Raw genomic sequence first — 18325 nt, 5'->3', positions numbered from 1 at the left:
CACACACACACACACACACACACACACACACACACACACACACACACACACACACACACACACACACACAGTATGTCTCTCTCACACACACATGCACCACCCAGCACTTTGGAAAGTGGAGGGAATTGATGTGCTTCAATTGTATAGCGTGGGTTCATCATCATGTTCAGTTTCCGCAAGGAATGTTTGTGGCCACTGCCATGCATCTATTGTGTTTTCTCCCTCAATTTGTGCTGCTTTGTAGAGTGTGAGGCTATATTAACAACGCGTTAACACTTAAGGGCTCATCCGAGTGCTAAGTATCAGGGGGTAGCCATGTTAGCTTGTATCCACAAAAATTTACCATCAGATGCATCTGAAGAAGTGAGATTTTTTACCTTCGAAAGCTTATGCCCAAATAAATCTGTTAGTCTTTAAGGTGCCATCGGACTCCTTGTTGTTTTTATCTGAGTGCTAGTTCAACATTTAGCAACAATATCCCACCCTCTTCCACCTTCTCACTTCACCAACTCAATCAAGCGTCACAATCATCATTGCTGTGTACACTATTAAATTGTTTGCTTAAAACTTATACTGTGTGTGTGTGTGTGTGTGTGTTTGTGTCTGTCTGTCTAGTGAAAAAATTTTCCCTGGGACCTAACCCCCAGATTTACATTAATTCTTACGGGGAAATTGGATTCACTTAACATCGTTTCTCTTAAAGTAGCATTTTTCAGGAACATAACGACAATATTAAGTGAGGAGTTACTGTAGTTGTAGCGACACACCAGAATGAAAAGCAAGCTTCATCCACACTGTGACTTGTAGTTACACAAGTTAGTGAAGGTCTCTGGCAATGGCGAGGTAGCAGGGGAAGGGTCTTGCAGCTCCCTGAAGCAGAAAAAGGCTCTGGCAGCAGGGAGCTGCCAGAGCCTTTCCCCAACACAAAGAGAGACTCTGAAAGTGAGGAAAGGCTCTCACAGTGGGGAAGAAGCAGGATACTACACTGCTAAAAATAGCAGGATACACAGGAGAGGCACTACTTGAGAGCATAGAGAACCATGTAGAGTACATACCCTAAGGGTTCTGGTACGTCTTTACTCACATATGCAGTGCCGCACTGTCTACGTTGCTATTTACAAACATTCTAGAGGGACATGCAGTGTATGTACTCTACACATTGCTGTAAGGAGTGTGCAGTATAGACATACCCTTAATGTTTCTTTCCTCAGTTCTGATCTTTGTAATGGCAAGGGAAACAATACTTTCTTTCTAAATAGACAAGACAAAGGGAGATATAGTCTTTTAAAATGTATATGTACAGCACCAAGCACAATAAGACCTTGCTCTCATTTGGGACATCTAGGTACTATTGTAATACAAATAATATTCAAATAAAACCATTCAGTAGGTTCTCTGACTGCAATAATGGTAAAAGCTGCTCAGCTGAGTCCTGTTTTTGCTGTTGAGTCACAATAGTACAGATGTAGAATATAAATGTAAGCTACAGAGCATGATTTTGCTTATTTGTGGTGGGGGAGAAGAGAAATAGATGGTTGTTTTGTTAATTTGGCATTAGTAGCTTGGTTTACCTGTTTGCATAAATATATATATACTACTTAAAAAAAAAAAAAAAAAAGAGGCTTGTTTGTAGGTTTTTCCACAGCTGCAGACAGCCTAACAGAACACTTTTAAAGCTCCATCAGTTAGATTACTAAAATGTAAGTTTCGTATGGGCACGTAAATAAGAAAAATAAACTCTTAAAAGAAACACTTTAATTTAACACATATTGGTAAGGCCATCAGAAAGGTACCAGTAAAGAATACCACCAAATACAGGGTCACTCCAAACACTGCTGGAATGAGAATGTACAAGCCCACATACTCCTTTATTCATTATTCCACAGTGTCTTCCTGCAAAAAATAATTATAACATAACACTGTGGGGGGAAAAAGTGGTGTTACTCTCCCAAGTTCTGTCCATGAGCTAAGCTCCTCCACCCAGGACAAAATGAAGCATCACGTGCAGTAGACTATGCTCAATTCATAACAGGGTTATCCTTCTTCTTTCCGGCATATCCTTTGTTAATCTATGTACTAGTTAAAGCTGATGTGGATCGTGTCATCACTATGCTTCAGAGTTAACGGTCAATTTAAATAATCAATGGAAGTTTATGCCTCAGCTACTTTTTCAACTGCCTGAACACTCAAAAAGACACTACCATACTGTTTATACTGTGTTCACATTATATAGCTTTTCTTCACATCTACGAAGGCTAGAGATGTAATAAAAAAAATGAAAGCAGATTCTGTAGTACAAAGTGTAGAAATCAGGAAAGAGTACTATCTCAAGAAGCCGCTGAGCATCAGCTCAATTCAACCCATGGATAAAAAAGATAAATAAAATGAATAGAGATCACTTCACCCTAACTACAGATTGTATGAACACTAGCAGAGGATGATAGTGCTTGCTCTCTACTTCTTTTCTCTTGGGTGTATTAAATTATTGTAGTTATCTGTGTTTTACCACCTGCACTCCTTTTATTCTAGCACAAACTAGAATTTAAAATTTCACAGTTTTAGGGGAAAAAAACAAAAAAACACCAAAACAGCTTCTAATCTAAAACATCATAAAGCACAATACATCATATACATAAACTTACTCTAAGTATTACATTCATTCTCATCAAAACTCTCAAGTAAGTTACAATAACTAATAATCCAATACATTAACTGAATCTTATTAATGGGATATTACCTTATCAATGGCTGGTGTAGAGCAACCAAAGAAGCATGGACTGTAACAGATATGACGGAGAGGTGGAAGTAATCAAACATAACATTAACGTAGTGATGAAGGCCCTGGTGTAAGCTAAAGTGCAACTTTAGAGTTCGGCTACTAATTAGTTGCAGTGTGCTCAGATCATCTGGCCTTGGGGAAAAAAAAAAGGGTAATTACTGGAACAATGTTTTAAGTCATCCAATACTAAAATCCGCAATACAAGAAACAGCAAGCCATTATTTAAACAACACAAGGCCATAGCCATATTGGTCTTCAATAACTTTAATATATTAAATATAGTATTATTTTATACCATATCATGTATAAATATAATTACATCTCTAAAAGGGAACAGCAGGATGAATAGGTAAACAAGGAATCTCTCCTAAACCCAGTAATTAAAGTCTGCAATCTGTCTCAAGAGATTAACCAGATATCCTTGCCTATACAAATAAACTTCTTATATATGAATAGCTGATTTAAAATAAATTAAGCATTGTAGATTTTAAAAATGTTTGAGCAATATTTTGTATGTACCATTTTATAATTTTAATCTCTCCATTTAAAAAAGCAGTTAACAGGCATTTCAATTATTTAATAAAATATAGATTATTTTTAAACTTACGAATAATCTGTGTCTGTGAAGTGTAGATCTAAGGATAGCAAGAAATTCATTTCATTAAGGGATTCTTCAATCTGAAAAGGAGTTAAAAACATGACAATTATGTTTAGTATTTTGCAAATTATGCCGAAAAGAACTGAAGTATCTGAATAGTTAAATATACTTGAATGACAGATTACCTTCCGTTCATCTAAGAGCATTTTAATTTTGAAGATCATAACATCATTCACAGAAACCTCCTCATTTTTGTAAAGAATTTGAAATGTTTTACTGCAAATTACATTGTCATGGACTGAAGCTGGAAAGGCAAGATCAGTACCTGAAAATCAAGCAGACATTGAAGTTTTAAAAGAATACAGTGCAGATAATGAAAATATTCTTTTGTTCTACTTTGAAACCTATTATTATTTTACAACATCTAAATGTGTGCTAGACACCTTACTGCAGCCAAGGTCCTAATCTCAAAGAATTTCTATCTAATTTCAGATATGATGCAATGAAGTGAGCCAGTAAAACCAGGGAGAGAGGACACTGCAGGAAGAACAGGAGGTTACAGCAATCAGACTACAGAGTTACTGAGCAAAGGTGTAACACAGTGCAGTCAGATTTTTTTTAAAGAAAAATTATATTATATAATGTAACATACAAGTGTATTTGTTGATTCACTTCTTGTGGCACTGGTTTAGAAGTGATTCTTCGGGAGTGATTTAAAATGAGAAGAAGGCAGTTAAATGTTTGCTAAACCTGTAATATATTACTTCCTCTTTGTTCCCTTATAAGAGCCAACAGTCTCATGCCTTTTTTTCTCATTGGAAATCATAAACAAACAGTACAATTAAATTCTTCAATCATATACAAATATGTACTACTGATAAAAAATTTGGACACTAAACTATTTTTGCCTAATTAATAAACCAAATAAGGTAGTGAAATGTAAAGATGAGAAGCACACTGAGGTTGCCTGAATCTTCAAAGCAACGATACTTAGCACTTTTCATCTCCATATTGTTTTACAAACTTTAAGTAATCAGTCCTCTCAGCATCCTGAGTAATACAGTTATGTATTACCCACATTTTAGAGTTGGCAAAATTCAGGCAGAGAGGTTAAGTAACTTGACCAAAGCTACCGAATAAATCAGTGGATGATCTGGAATTAGAAAGTAGGTGTTCTTGACTTCCAATTCTGTGCATGTTATTCTGACTACATTACATCACATCCAAGTCTTATATCTGTTCAATATGGCACATTTACTTTAAGGACAAGATGGACTGAAGAAAATGCATGAACAGAAATATGACAAGGATGGTTAGAGAAGTGGAGAGACTGACTTGAAAGGAAAGATTTAAAAAGTTGAGTAAGTAATGAACAGTCTACAAATATTTGAAGGGTGTGACCAGAAGGTAGAGGATTCATTCAACAAACAGAAGGGATTTAGGTAGGAGTAAATGAGATACAATTTTAAAAGCAAATATTTACTGATAGTGAAATGCATTAGCCTATTGAATAATGACCAAGGAAATACACTTAAAACTAGAATAGGCAAAATACGAGTAAGAGCACTACTATGCAATAAGGAACAATCCTCAACGGGCAGACGGCAGTATCCTAATAGATGTTTTCCACTTCTAGATTCTGTGAGTGTGGCAGACAATGCCCTTTTATAACCCCCATAAAATTTTAGTTTTGCCTTTTGCAATCTATCAGGAACTAGATGCAAAGGTAAGTATTAGTTCATTGGAGTGTTTATATCTACATACTCAGGTTACATTTGTTATTGCTATGAGCTCTATCCAACTCAAATTCAAGTTCTCTGTCTCCTGCCCTGCAAGCTCTCTGCATTCTTCTTGGATTAAACAGCTATACAAGCTGCATCCTATCAATCCCAAGGGATAGTCGCCATTGACAATGACTTCACAATGAGTCACATTTTCAGCTTTACACAGCTGCCCAAATCTTGTCCCTTTTATAGACTGCACCAATCCAGAATGGTATAGGAGAATGATGCTGAGGATGCCTTGACCGTACATGAGTTTGGTGGTGAGAAAGAACAGATTCTTTCAAGGCAGACCAACAGTCAGCAAAGAAGAATCTTTAAAGTCCACACATGGACAAACACAATGTAGTACCACGAGCACTCCCTCATAACTTGAAGTCACTTTCCAGCACCTAGGGTTGACAACTGTCTAATTACACAAATCCAAACAGCCTTTCCTAGCCCCCTTCCCCACCACTCCCCCAAGGCCATGCCCCTGCCCTGCCCCTTCTCCAAGGCCTCGCCCCTGTTCACTCCAGCCCACCTCCCTCAGTTGTCGCTCTCCCCCAGCCTCACTCACTTTCACCGGGCTGAGGCAGGGAATTGAGGTGCAGGAGGAGATGCGAGCTCTGCGCTGGGGCCGAGGTGTGTGAAGTGTGGGAGGGGGATGAGCCTGGGGCAAGGGGTTGGGGTATAAGAGTTTGGGTGCAGGAGGGGGCTCAGGGCTGGGGCAGGAGGTTGGGGTATGGAGGGGTGAACTCTGGGAAGGAGTTTGTGTGTGAGAGGGGACTTAGGGCTGGGACAGGGGGTTGGGGTGCTGAAGGGGGTTCAGAGTGCGGGCTCCAGCTGGGAGGTGCTTACCTGGGGCGGCTCCTGGAAGTGGTGGCATGTCCAGCAGTAGCTCCTAGGCTCAGGGACAGCCAGGCAGCTGTGCATGTTGCCCCCGCCCGCAGGAGCCGGCCACACAGCTCCCATTGGCCACGGTTCCCAGTCAATGGGAGCTGCGGAGTTGGCGCTGGGAGTGGGGGAGTGCAGAGACCCCCTGGGCCTGCCTGTGCCAAGGGGCCACAGGGACATGCTGGCCACTTCCAGGAACTGCAAGAAGTCAGGGCAAGTAGGGAGCCTGCCTTAGCCCTGCTATGCTGCTGGACTTTTAGCAGCCTAAAATCTCCCAGATTGGCTTCAGTAACCTTTGAGAGATCGAGTCCAGCCCCAGCCGTGCCAGCCAGATCAGCCCTCAGCCCCAGCCGTGCCAGTCAGCCCTTTGATCGGTTAACCACTTAAACAAAATATTTTTAATCGTTTAAACGGTTAACTTTTTAAATGATATTGACACCCCTACTTCCCAGTACCTCTTGTCTGGAGTTTGTCCTTCTCCAGAGGCCTTTTCAGGCAGGCTACTGCAGTCTCAGCCCTGCTTCTTGGGCAGGGTCTCTCATAGGCTCCCTTGCCTGGAGAGCTTTCTCCTGAACTTCCACAGATTTCTGTCATGTTTACAGCCTTTGGCAGTTTCAGTTACTCTCTCAACCACACTCCTTTGCAGCTTCCTGCTACCTTTTATATTGGAATCCCCTGATTTCACTTACGGAAGGCTCATCTTGTAATCAGGGCTGGTTTAGCCCCAGGCTCTCCAGCCCACACGCAAACCATTCTGTTACAAACACATATTCCTGTGAAGAGTCCTTTTGGGCTCTTTCCTCAAGCCCAGTCATCAAGTAGGGGCCTATGCATCATCATTACTGTATCATCCTCCCTCACATTTACATGACTGGGACAGTTCCCTCTCCTCATTCCTCCCCATTAATAAATAAATAAATAAATAAATAATAAAATAAAACTCAAAGAGCAGTGATTGTGAGCGAGACCCGTTACCTATGTATGGAACCCAATGTGACAGAGGACTTGACAGACTTCACACAAGTCTTGGCAGTATTGTCAGAGAAAGAAACTACTCCTTTGATACCCAGGCAGATACTTAAAAAAAAAAAAAAGTAACTATGGACTCTTCAGACTAGTCTCTCAACAACCTTAGATATACTCCAGGGGGTTAATTCCTGTGGGTAATGCAGCTTCAGAGTGGGGGAGACTGAAAGGTCAAACTAGGGAATCACTGAACAAAATCAGTGGAGAATTTATTCATTCTTGTACCAACATGGAAGCAGACAGACTATCCCTAATCTGATTAATCTTCTCCTCAAAATAACAAGCAATTTCCACACAACAGGAGGGACTCAGAGCAGCTACTGAATTAAAACTGTCCAGATTTATTAGACTGGGATAGTAGGCGCTAATAATGTTAGAACAATTCCCAGGGCATATGATTGTATCCCTTTCCACACATCCTTTATATAACAACTGGTCTTAGATTGTAAACTCTAAAAAAGAGGAACTGTGTATTTCCATGTGTGTATATATAGTACAATGCACAATGAGACTCAAGCTTGATTGAGGTCCTTGGGCATTTCTTTAATATTATGTCTACAAAACATACATTAAAAGAACGTTAAAGTTACAAAGTCAGGAATTATTAGGAAATACTATAATTATGGTTGCTCATGCAAACTTAATTTGTCCCCACTGAGCCATTATGGACTAGGCTTGTTAGAATTTGATTTTTATTTTCTTTGAACTTCGTTTGATAATATCCATGTTTTTAATTTTTTAAAATCAATTTAAATTTTCACAGTTGCAGGAAATTACGGTAGTGTAAGACAATAATTACTTAATGAAGGCTCTTTAGACGTTGAGATTCAAAAAGTTAAAACTTTATAAACATTAAAAAACAAATGATTGTCAACATCACGTGTCAAAATATATGAAGTAAATAGTCTTAAATCAAACTCTAGGAAGTTTTCAAGCAGGTTTTTCATACTTTTCTTTGCTGTAAATTTTGATCAATATTGATGAAATTAATGAGTGTGGGTGGTGAAACTGATATTTAGCTACATTTACCAATAAAAAACTAATCCTTCCAAGCCTAATAATGACACAGTCTTTACTTACACATACTATTACTTTCACAAGACTCTCTTCCCCATTCAATGAATGGGTAGTTATTCAGCATTTCTTTTTATCCTCCTTGTTCAATGTGCAGGCTCAAACCTTCTTGGCTGGAAACACTATCCACACCATGCACTAGATACAAAATTGCTAATATAGTATCTATTTTTAAGAAAGGGGAAAAACACGATCTGGAAAACTACAGGCTCATTAGTGTGATCTCAAATATATGCAAGGTCTTCAAACAAATTTTGAAAGAGAAAGTAGTTAAGGAAATAGAGGTTGACGGTAGTTGCAATAAAATACAACATGGTTTTACAAAAGGTAGATTATACGAGACCAATCTGATCTCTTTCTTTGAGAAGATAACTGATTTTTTAGACAAAGGAAATGCAGTAGATCTAATTTACCTGGATTTTAGTAAGGTACTGATACAACTCCACATGGGAAATTAGTTAAATTGAAGAAGATGCAAATTAATACAGTGTGAGAATTGAAAGGTGTATGAGGAACTAGTTAAAGGGGAGACTACAATGGGTCATACTGAAAGGTGAACTATCAGCCTGGAGGGAAGTTACTAGTGGGCTTTCCCAGGGATTAGTCTCTGGACCAATCTTATTTAGCATTTTCATCCATGACCTTGGCACAAAAGGAAGGAGTCTGCTAATAAAATCTGCAGATGACACAAAGTTAGGAGTTATTGCCAATACAGAAAAACGGAACATTATACAAGAAGATCTGGAGGACCGTGAAAACTGGAGTAATAGAAACGAGATGAAATTTAATAGTGCAAAGTCATGCACTTAGGGATTAATAACAAACATTTTTCCTATAAGCTGGGGACATATCAGTTAGAAGCTACAGAAGAGGAGAAAGACCTGGGTATATTGGTTAATCACAGGATAACTATGAACTGCCAGTGTGATGGGGCCACGAAAAAGGTTAATGTGATCCTAGAATGCATTAGGCGAGGTATTTCCAGTAGAGATAGGGAAGTGTTATTGCCATTATACAAGGCACTTGTGAAACCCCATCTGGAATACTGTGTGCAACTCTGGACTCCCATGTTTAAAAAAGATGAATTCAAACTGGGACAAATGATGAGAAAGGCTACTAGAATGATCAGAGGAATGGAAAACCTACCTTAGGAGCGGAGACTTAAGGAGCTTGGCTTGTTTAGCCTAATCAAAAGAAGACTGAGGGGAGATATGATTACTCTCTATAAACACATCAGAGGGATAAATATCAGGGAGGGAGAGGAGTTATGTAAGTTAAGCGCTAATGTTGACACAAGAATAAACAGGCCATCAACAAGTTTAGGCTTGAAATTAGATGAAGGTTCCTAACTATCAGAGGAGAGAAGTTCTGGAATAGCCTTCCAGGGGGAGAAGTGGGGACAAAAAACCTAACCAGCTTCAAGACTAAGCGTGATAAATTTATGGAGTGCATGGTATGATGAGATGCCTACAATGGCATGCAGCTCATCTATGACTGCTAGTAGCAAAAAAAAACCCAATGGTTGAAGATGGGGAAGTCTCTGAGTTACTACAGAGAATTCTTTTCCAGGTGTCTGGCTAGTGGGTCTTGTTCACATGCTCAGGTTCCAACTGATAGCCATATTTGGGGTTGGTAGGAATTTTCCCTCAGAGACCCTGGGTTTTTTTTGTTTTCCTCTGCAGCACGGGTCACTTGCAGGTTTAAACTAGAGAAAATGGTGGATTCTCTGTAACTTGTAATTCTTTAAATCATGATATGAGAACTTCAGTGACTCAGCCAGAGGTTCTGGGTCTATTATAGGAAGAGTGAGTGAGGTTCTGTGGCCTGCAGTATGAAGGAGGTCAGACTAGATGATCATGATGGCCCCTTCTGACCTTAGAGCCTGCAGCTCAGACACAGCTTCACTGTTGTAGTTGAAACGTTCAACAACAACAACAAAAAATTTCAGTCTGAGGCAGATACCCTACATGGAAAATTTCTGCTCAAACAGTTAAAATTTGACCAAGTTATAAGCAACTGAAAACGGGGTCTTAAAATGGAAAGTATTAAGCAAACATGTTAGGAATTCAACATGGCACACATTAAATGGATTGCTAACCGATAGGTCTCTAAATCTAATTGTAGATGGGGAATCATCAATAAACAGCTGTGTTTCTAGTGGGGTTCTAAGGGTTGGGTTCTTAGTACTACACTATTTAACATTTTTATCAATAATCTGGAAGAAAATATAAAATCTGATAAAGTTTGCACATGACACAAAGATTGCGGGAATGGCAAATAATGAAGAGAACAAGTCACGGATACAGAGTGATCTGAATCACTAGGTAAGATGGGCACAAGCAAATAATATGCATTTCAATACAGCCAAATATAAGGTCAGCCATTTAGGAACAAAGAACATAGACCATAGTTACAGTATAGGGGACTCTACCATGGGAAGCAACAACTCTTGGAGTTATGAGGATAATCAACTGAACATGAGCTCCCAGCACGATGCTGTGGCCAGAAAGGCTAATGCAATCCTTGAATGTATAAGAGAAGCTCAAGTAGGAGTAGGGAGATTATAGTACCTCTGTCTTCAGCACTGGTATAATTGCTACTGGAATACGGTGTCCCAAATTCATGAAGGATGTTGATAAATTGGAGACGGTTCAGAGAAGAACCATGAGAATGATTAAAAGATTAAAGAACCTGCCTTACAGTGACAGACTCAGGGAGCTCAAACTATTTAGCTCAATAAAGAGACTTTTATACTCTGTGATGAAATCACTACATAAGAATCTATTTTCAGAACAGAAATTTATATAAGAGGGCTTTTTATTGCAGCAGAGAAAGGTATAATGCGATCCAATGGTTGGAAATTGAAGTTAAACAAATTCAGATAGAAATAAGGTGGAAATTTTTAACAGTGGGAGTAATTAATCATTGGAACAATTTACTAAGGGTTGTGGTGGATTCTCCATCACCAGAAATTTTTTAATCAAGATTCGATATTTTTTCTAAAAGATATGTTCTAGTTAAAACTAAAGCTACTGAACTTAAAGCAGGAATTAATTGAAGGAAATCCTCAGGCTTGTTTTATGCAGGAGGTCAAACTAGATGATCACAATAATCCCGAGTTTAAAATCTATGAATAGTGCCCATTAATAATTATAAGCAGGAGAGGTAACACCACCTATTAAGGTTGCCTCATACTTCCTATTGCAAAACCTATTTACAATTGCTTATAACTTTGCCCAACTTTAACCATTTGGGCTGAAATTTTACATGCTAATTGTCAGCCTCAGGCTGACCTGTTTTGGGAAATTTCAGCAATAATGAGTCACCTATTCGCAAGAATGAGGTTAAAGAAAATACATTGTTTTGCACATATTAAATTCAGGCAACCTTTTCTTTGAGAAGATTCAGCACCCGCATGCTTTGAAGCAGAGATCTGAAATTTGGCCAGGTTCATTTGGGGAGGGGAAGCTTTTTTGTGAGAGTATATGTGTGTATGTCAGCCATGTGCCTTTTGGCACCCACATTTGGCCAAGTTATAAGTGTGTGGAAAAACTGCAGTTTGTACATGCTCAGTAGAGAGTAGCTAGAGCTTCAAAACAAAACTTCCTTGAAGAGTCTATGTCATAAACAGATAAGGGGTTAATGTCTCTTTTACCTGTAAAGGGTTACAAGCAGTGAACCTGGACCACCTGACCAGAGGACTAATCAGAAGACAAGATACTTTCAAATCTCCGTGGAGGAAAGTCTTTGTTTTGTGTTGTTTGTCTGTTGTTCTCTCTGATTCTGAGAGTAACCAGACATACCTACAGGCTCTCTAATTTTCTATTCAAATAGTAAGTACCAGTAGAAGGCGGTTTAGTCTTTTTGATTGTTTTCTTTATTTGCAAATGTGTATTTTGCTGGAATGATTTTAATGTGTATTTGTGCTGGGGGGCGGGCTCCTCTCTAGTGTCTATAAGCTGAAAGACCCTGTAACATTTACCATCTAAATTACAGTGACATCTTTTACTTTTTTTCCTTTCATTAAAAGTTTTTCTTTTTAAGACCTGATTGATTTTTTCCCCTTGTTGAGGCTCAAGGGAATTGAGTTTGTACTCACCAGGGAATTCGTGGGAGACAGGGAGAGAGAAGGGAGAGGGGGAAGGTGGAATCCCTCTGTTTTAGATTCACGGAGCTTGAATCTGTATTACCTCTTGGGGAGGGGAAAAGAGGAGGGGGAAAGTCTCTTGTTTTAAAATTCAAGGAGTTTGAATCACAGTGATCTTCCAGGGTAACCCAGGGAGGGAAAGCCTGGGAGAGGCAACAGTGGGGGAAAGGGTTTACTTTCCTTGTGTAAGATCCAGGGGGTCTGGGTCCTGGGGTCCTCTGAGAAGGTTTTGGGGGGACCAGAGTTTACCAGGCACTGCAAGTCCTGGTTGGTGGCAGCACTACAAGATCTAAGCTGGTAATTAAGCTTAGGGGGATTCTTGCTGGTACCCCATCTTTTGGACGCTAAGGTTCAGAGTGGGGGTTATGCCATGACAGTCCATCAGCCCAGGGCTGAGCCAGACCGTATCTGAAACTGGAGCTGTAGGCAACAGGCTGGGCTGGACCAAAGCACCGGAACTGAAAGCAGGAAGCCTGCCTCCCCTAAGCTCTCAGTGAGCCCCTTGCTTACATCCAAGCAAGCATGGAGGAGGACTGCTGCCTGATTCAGCTGACAAGAGCTGGACTGGAGTGTGGGGTGAGGAGGAGAAAGGCATTAGATTGGGTCAGGGAGCGTGGGGTTGAGTGGGTGGAGAGACTGGGACTAAAATCTCTTGGGGAGGGAGTGGGAAACTGGCACTGGGAGCTAGGTTGGGGAGAAGACTGGAACTGGCTGGACAAAGAGGCTAGGACCAGGAGTAGGGTTGCAGGGGAGGAAGGCTGGGACTTGTTTTGCAAAGAGACTGGGCAACACAGATTGGACAAGGAGATGGAGGAGGGGAGACAGACTGACTGGAAAAAGAGACTGGGACTGGGTGTGGGGAGGAAGACTTTAGGAAACAGCTATTTAGATGGTATTGTTAAAAGCTATGTCAGTAGGGCTACCCTGACTCTCCTTCCCCACTTTAGAGCTATGTTGTACTCTTGACTTTCAAGGTTTATGCCAGGGGCACTAAATTCCTTTTCATCAGAATAATGTAATATATATAGTATTACATAAAGGCAACGATAATTATACAAACAAATGGACTAAAATTCTAATCTCATAAGTATATCAGAACATTTTCCCTCTGAAGTGTGGTTCCACTTAAAGTTACTTTAGTTACTTTTAATAAAGTCATGGCAATTGAGGTCTCTCAGTGAGTCCACATTAAATTTGCTCACTTTACAAGCAAAAAGATGTCTTTCTACCTGGCAGCCCTGCAAACTCAACACAAAATCTGAAAGTCAAGCTGTTTTGTTTCTCCTGTATCATTTCCAGTAATAGAGTATACAGTCAGCTTCAATGAATAGTTCTGTGAAGATGAACAAGGCACATAATTTACACAGGCCAGCACAAAAAGAGACTTTATTCTCAGTTACTATTACAGATTTTTTTAAAAAATTACGAAATGAGGAATGTGAAGCAGTGCTGGCATTTAGCTTATAATAATTTAAAGCAAGTCAGACTCTGCACCTAAAAATCCTGGAGATGCCCTCTTAATTAATGTAGTCAAACTAGACTACACTAACTACAAAAAGTCCTGTACTTACCTGTCACAGGTAACAAGCTGGCTTCTAATTTGTGTGGAACTCTTGGAGGGATTTTCATAGATGCACGAATTTGGTAAAAACTAAAGAAAGAGACCAAAAAATCATTTGTAAACTATGAAATAAACAGTCACTCTCATATATTTACGAATATACAGAGACACAAAAATTCTAATACAAAATACATATTTTCCTTTCGTGATCTTCTTTAAGTTTCACACTTTAAAAAGTGGGGAGGATGGGGGAGAGAAAATTTCAAACCTTAAAATGTGAGATTACAATTGTAACTTTCTTTTATTATCCACATGATTACATACCATTATCTATAAGGATAGGCAGAAAACGCAAATACATTCTGAAACCTAAATTATACAATTCGTTTCCATCTTTATTTCATCTTCTGGTTCTCTCTTCCCTATTTTATTAGTGCCTCTATCCCATTCTAGTTCCTTACTGATACTGATTTGGTTTTTGGTCAAAATAGCTCAAGAAAATATATCTTCAATTTTGCTTTTAATCTACTGAACTCTGGCTGATCCCATCACCATGACATAAGAGTCTAAAAGTATACTACATGATCTTTGTTCTGTCTATTCCCAATTTTCATCATCATGGAAAGACTAGACTGAAGGGTAGGTTTTACATTTAAACCAGCTCATTATCAGATTATAATCTCTTTAGGACAAGGACTGCGTCTACCTCTATTTTTATATAGCACATAACTTCGGAACTGTCACATTGCATTCAGCCCAGTGTTCTGTCTAGTCTAGTATCCCATCTCTAGGACAAGGTGCTTCTCAGGAAGGTGCAAAAAGCTCTACAGAGGACAAGTAAGGAATAACATGCCCATAGCAGAAGCTTCTTCATAGAATCTCAGAGGCACAAAAAGAACAGGAGTACTTGTGGCACCTTAGAGATTAACAAATTTATTTCAGCATAAGCTTTCGTGGGCTACAGCCCACTTCTTCGGATGCACAGAATGGAACACACAGACAGAAGATATTTATACATACAGAGAACATGAAAAGGTGGAAGTACACATACCAACTGGAAGAGGCCAATCAATTGAGATGAGCTATCATCAGCAAGAGAAAAAAAACCTTTGAAGTAATAATTGAGAGGACATGTAGAAGGTGTGAGGAGAACTTAACTTAGGAAAATAGATTCAATTAGTGTAATGACCCAACCATTCCCAGTCTCTGTTTAAACCTAAGTTAATTGTATCTAATTTGCATATAAATTCGAGTTCAGCAGTCTCTCTTTGGAGTCTGTTTTTGAAGTTTTTTGGTTGCAAAATTGCCACCTTCAAGTCTGTCACTGAGTGGTTAGAGAGGTTGAAGTGTTCTCCCACTGGTTTTTGAATGTTATGATTCCTGATGTCAGATTTGTGTCAATTTATTCTTTTGCACAGAGACTGTCCGGTTTGGCCAATGTACATGGCAGAGAGGCATTGCTGGCACATTGATGGTATATGTCACGTTGGTAGATGTGCAGGTGAATGAGCCCCTGATGGCATGGCTGATGTGATTAGGTCCTATGATAGTGTCACTTGAATAGATATGTGGACAGAGCTGGCATCGGGCTTCGTTGCAAGGATAGGTTTCTGGGTTCGCGTTTATGTTGTATGGTGTGCGGTTGCTGGTGAGGATTTGCTTCAGGTTGGGAGGTTGTCTGTAAGCGAGGACTGGTCTGTCTCCAAGATCTGTGAGAGTGAGGGATAATCTTTCAGGATAGGTTGTAGATCTTTGATGATGCGCTGGAGAGGTTTTAGTTGGGGGCTGTAGGTGATAGCTAGTGGCATTCTGTTATTTTCTTTGTTGGGCCTGTCCTGTAGTAGGTGGCTTCTGGGTACTCTTCTGGCTCTGTCAATCTGTTTTTTCACTTCAATCTGTTTTTTCACTTCAGCAGGTGGGTACTGTAGTTTTAAGAATGCTTGACAGAGATCTTGTAGATGTTTATCTCTGTCTGAGGAATTGGAGCAAATGCGGTTGTATCTTAGAGCATGGCTGTAGACAATGGATCGTGTGGTATGTCCTGGATGGAAGCTGGAGGCATGTAGGTAACTTTAGCAGTCAGTGGGGTTCCGGTATAGGGTTAAATTGATTAAATGAAAAATACATTGCATCATCTTTACTTTTCCTTCCATTACTCACTTCCAATTCAGGAAAACGCCACATACCATTACCTACACTATGTAGTTCAATTTAGCTTACTGAAGAGGGTTGTTTGTTTGTTTTGAAGACAGGTGGCCTCATGATACTCAGCTACTTATACTTTAAGTAGTTTTTAATACATAAAACATTTATCTTCTCATTTAATATCAAAATCCTGTAGGGGTTCAGCTCAGGGCAAAATATGTAAACATTAAATTAAAATCTCATCCCGATTTTTGAAGTAAGTAATGACTTAACTATAATGATGTGAACATCTGTATGCACGAGCACACACACAAACACACTCACTCTATTTACCAAAACTGTGCACCAGTACACTGCCTTACTGATTTGAAAATACAGTACTGTGAATATTAAAGATCTAGCTGCAGACAAAGAGCTACAATGTGAAAAGGTATTCCAGTCACTGAGATATATGCATAACCTAGAAACTCTAAAAGAAATGTTACATTATTTGCCAGACTAAAGAAAACTATACCCTCCTCACTTATAACCTATTTTGTTGCCTTTATCTCTCACACCCTCTCTTTGCTCCACCCAAGCTTCCACTCCTGACCACTCCCCTTTGCCTCTTTCGCCCACTCCCATTTTTCCTGACTTTGTGCCTTCTCTCTGTATGCTTGGTTCAGTTTCCCAACTAATTTATGCCAAGCTCCTTCCAGCTCTATTTTCAAAATAATTTCTAACACCCAACCATTCCATGAAGCATTTCAATTATGATGCTCTGTTTAAGTACTCTACTGTACTGCACCTGCTTGTGCCTCTAGATTACAATATTGCAAGGCAAGGACCTATTACTTGTCTAGCACAGTTCACCAGATAACCTAGGTATCCTTACATTTCTTCATAAATCAGATGCAAATGTGTGCATGAATTTACCTCCTATCTACCACAAGATGTACACAACATCTCAAACTGAAAATAACCAAATAAAAATAAAAAGATAAAACTTTGTAGGTGACCTTTAAGGTCTAAAAATTGTATGGATAATTAAAGATTAACATCATAATAGATTTTTTTTATCAATAAGCCAGGTTATTGAAAAGTAACCTATATGTCAGAACTTGTATATTTTACTTATTTACAATTTTTCCTGACTGTATTAAATGCTGTTCGATGTAGTTAAAATTTTAAAGATTACATGGAAATCAGAAACAATTTGTGATAACACAATATGGTGTAATCAAGGAAAAGCTACTTATTTTTTAAGAAAGAAAAGATCAATGCAGCTTATAACAGTCACTCTACTTTATGGTAACCATGGTTCCTCGAGATGATGTCAGTGTGTATCCTATTGTAGGTTTGAATGCAATTCACGTGCACAAGATCTGTTTTTTTGTTTTAAACAGCTGTGACCATCAGATCACACATGCACCCTATGACTCCTCATGCTTGGGAATATAGGGAAGACCAGCAACGACCCTCATTCAGTTACCTCACAATTCAAACCCGTGGTAGCTGAGGACTCAGAAAAGAGGGGACAGAGAACAGGGTTGTGAGATTCACATTGATGATATCTTGAAAAACCATAATTACTATCAGGTAAGTCACCATTCTTTCTTAGATTCATAGGTTATATGACCAGAAAGGAATATGTTCATCTGGTTTACGTTATGCCCTCAAATTATTTCCTGCTTCAAAATCCAATAGCTTTGGTTTAATAGGAGCATATACTTTAGAAAAACATCCTATCTGGATTTTAAAATGTCCAGTGATGGAGAACTCACCACAATTCTTCGTAACCTGTTCCAATGATCAATTACCCCTACTAACAAAAATCTGCACTTCATTTCCAGTTTGAATTTGTCTAGCTTCAACTTCCAGCTATTGGGTCATGTTACACCTTTCTCTGCTAAACTGAAGAGCCCATTATCATATAAGTATGGCCTATGTTCTTTGTTCCTGGATGTCTGACCTTACATTGGCCATACTGAAATGTATAGTGTTTGGATGCATCCAGCATATTAAGCAGTATGGATCTCGATGTATCAGTGACCTGTCCTATTCATAATTTACCACTCCTCCTTTGTGTCATCTGCAAACTCTGGCAATAATAATTTTACATTTTCTCCAGGCAATTGAAAACATGTTAAATAGGATAGGGCCGAGGATTGGACCTCATTAGAAAAAACAGTCACTTGATGATTATTTCCCATTTAGTAGAAGGGAAGGTGGCAGAGGTTACAGAGTGATTCACAACTCTTGACCAACGTATCACAGTGGACAGTTGGAAGATGATGAAAATTGTGTTACTGTAATTGAAGAGGCTGAAAGTCACTTTTTCTGAAATATAGGCCCCTTT

At 39.2% G+C, this 18325-nt stretch overlaps 1 protein-coding gene across 1 annotated transcript in view; it reads right to left on the bottom strand.

Moving 5' to 3' along the window:
* Window positions 1–18325, bottom strand: part of FAM135A (family with sequence similarity 135 member A) — a 166978-nt gene that overhangs the window by 95747 nt on the left and 52906 nt on the right. Inside the window, 4 exon segments of the mRNA XM_030555687.1 lie at window positions 2738–2911; window positions 3387–3457; window positions 3563–3702; window positions 13853–13932. Coding sequence (XP_030411547.1) covers window positions 2738–2911; window positions 3387–3457; window positions 3563–3702; window positions 13853–13932 — 465 coding nt within the window.

This window comes from Gopherus evgoodei, chromosome 3 (genome assembly GCF_007399415.2).
Source record: "Gopherus evgoodei ecotype Sinaloan lineage chromosome 3, rGopEvg1_v1.p, whole genome shotgun sequence".
Lineage (NCBI taxonomy): Eukaryota > Metazoa > Chordata > Testudines > Testudinidae > Gopherus > Gopherus evgoodei.
Note: the sequence above shows the minus strand (reverse complement) of the source record. Positions and strands in the feature narration are given on the sequence as shown.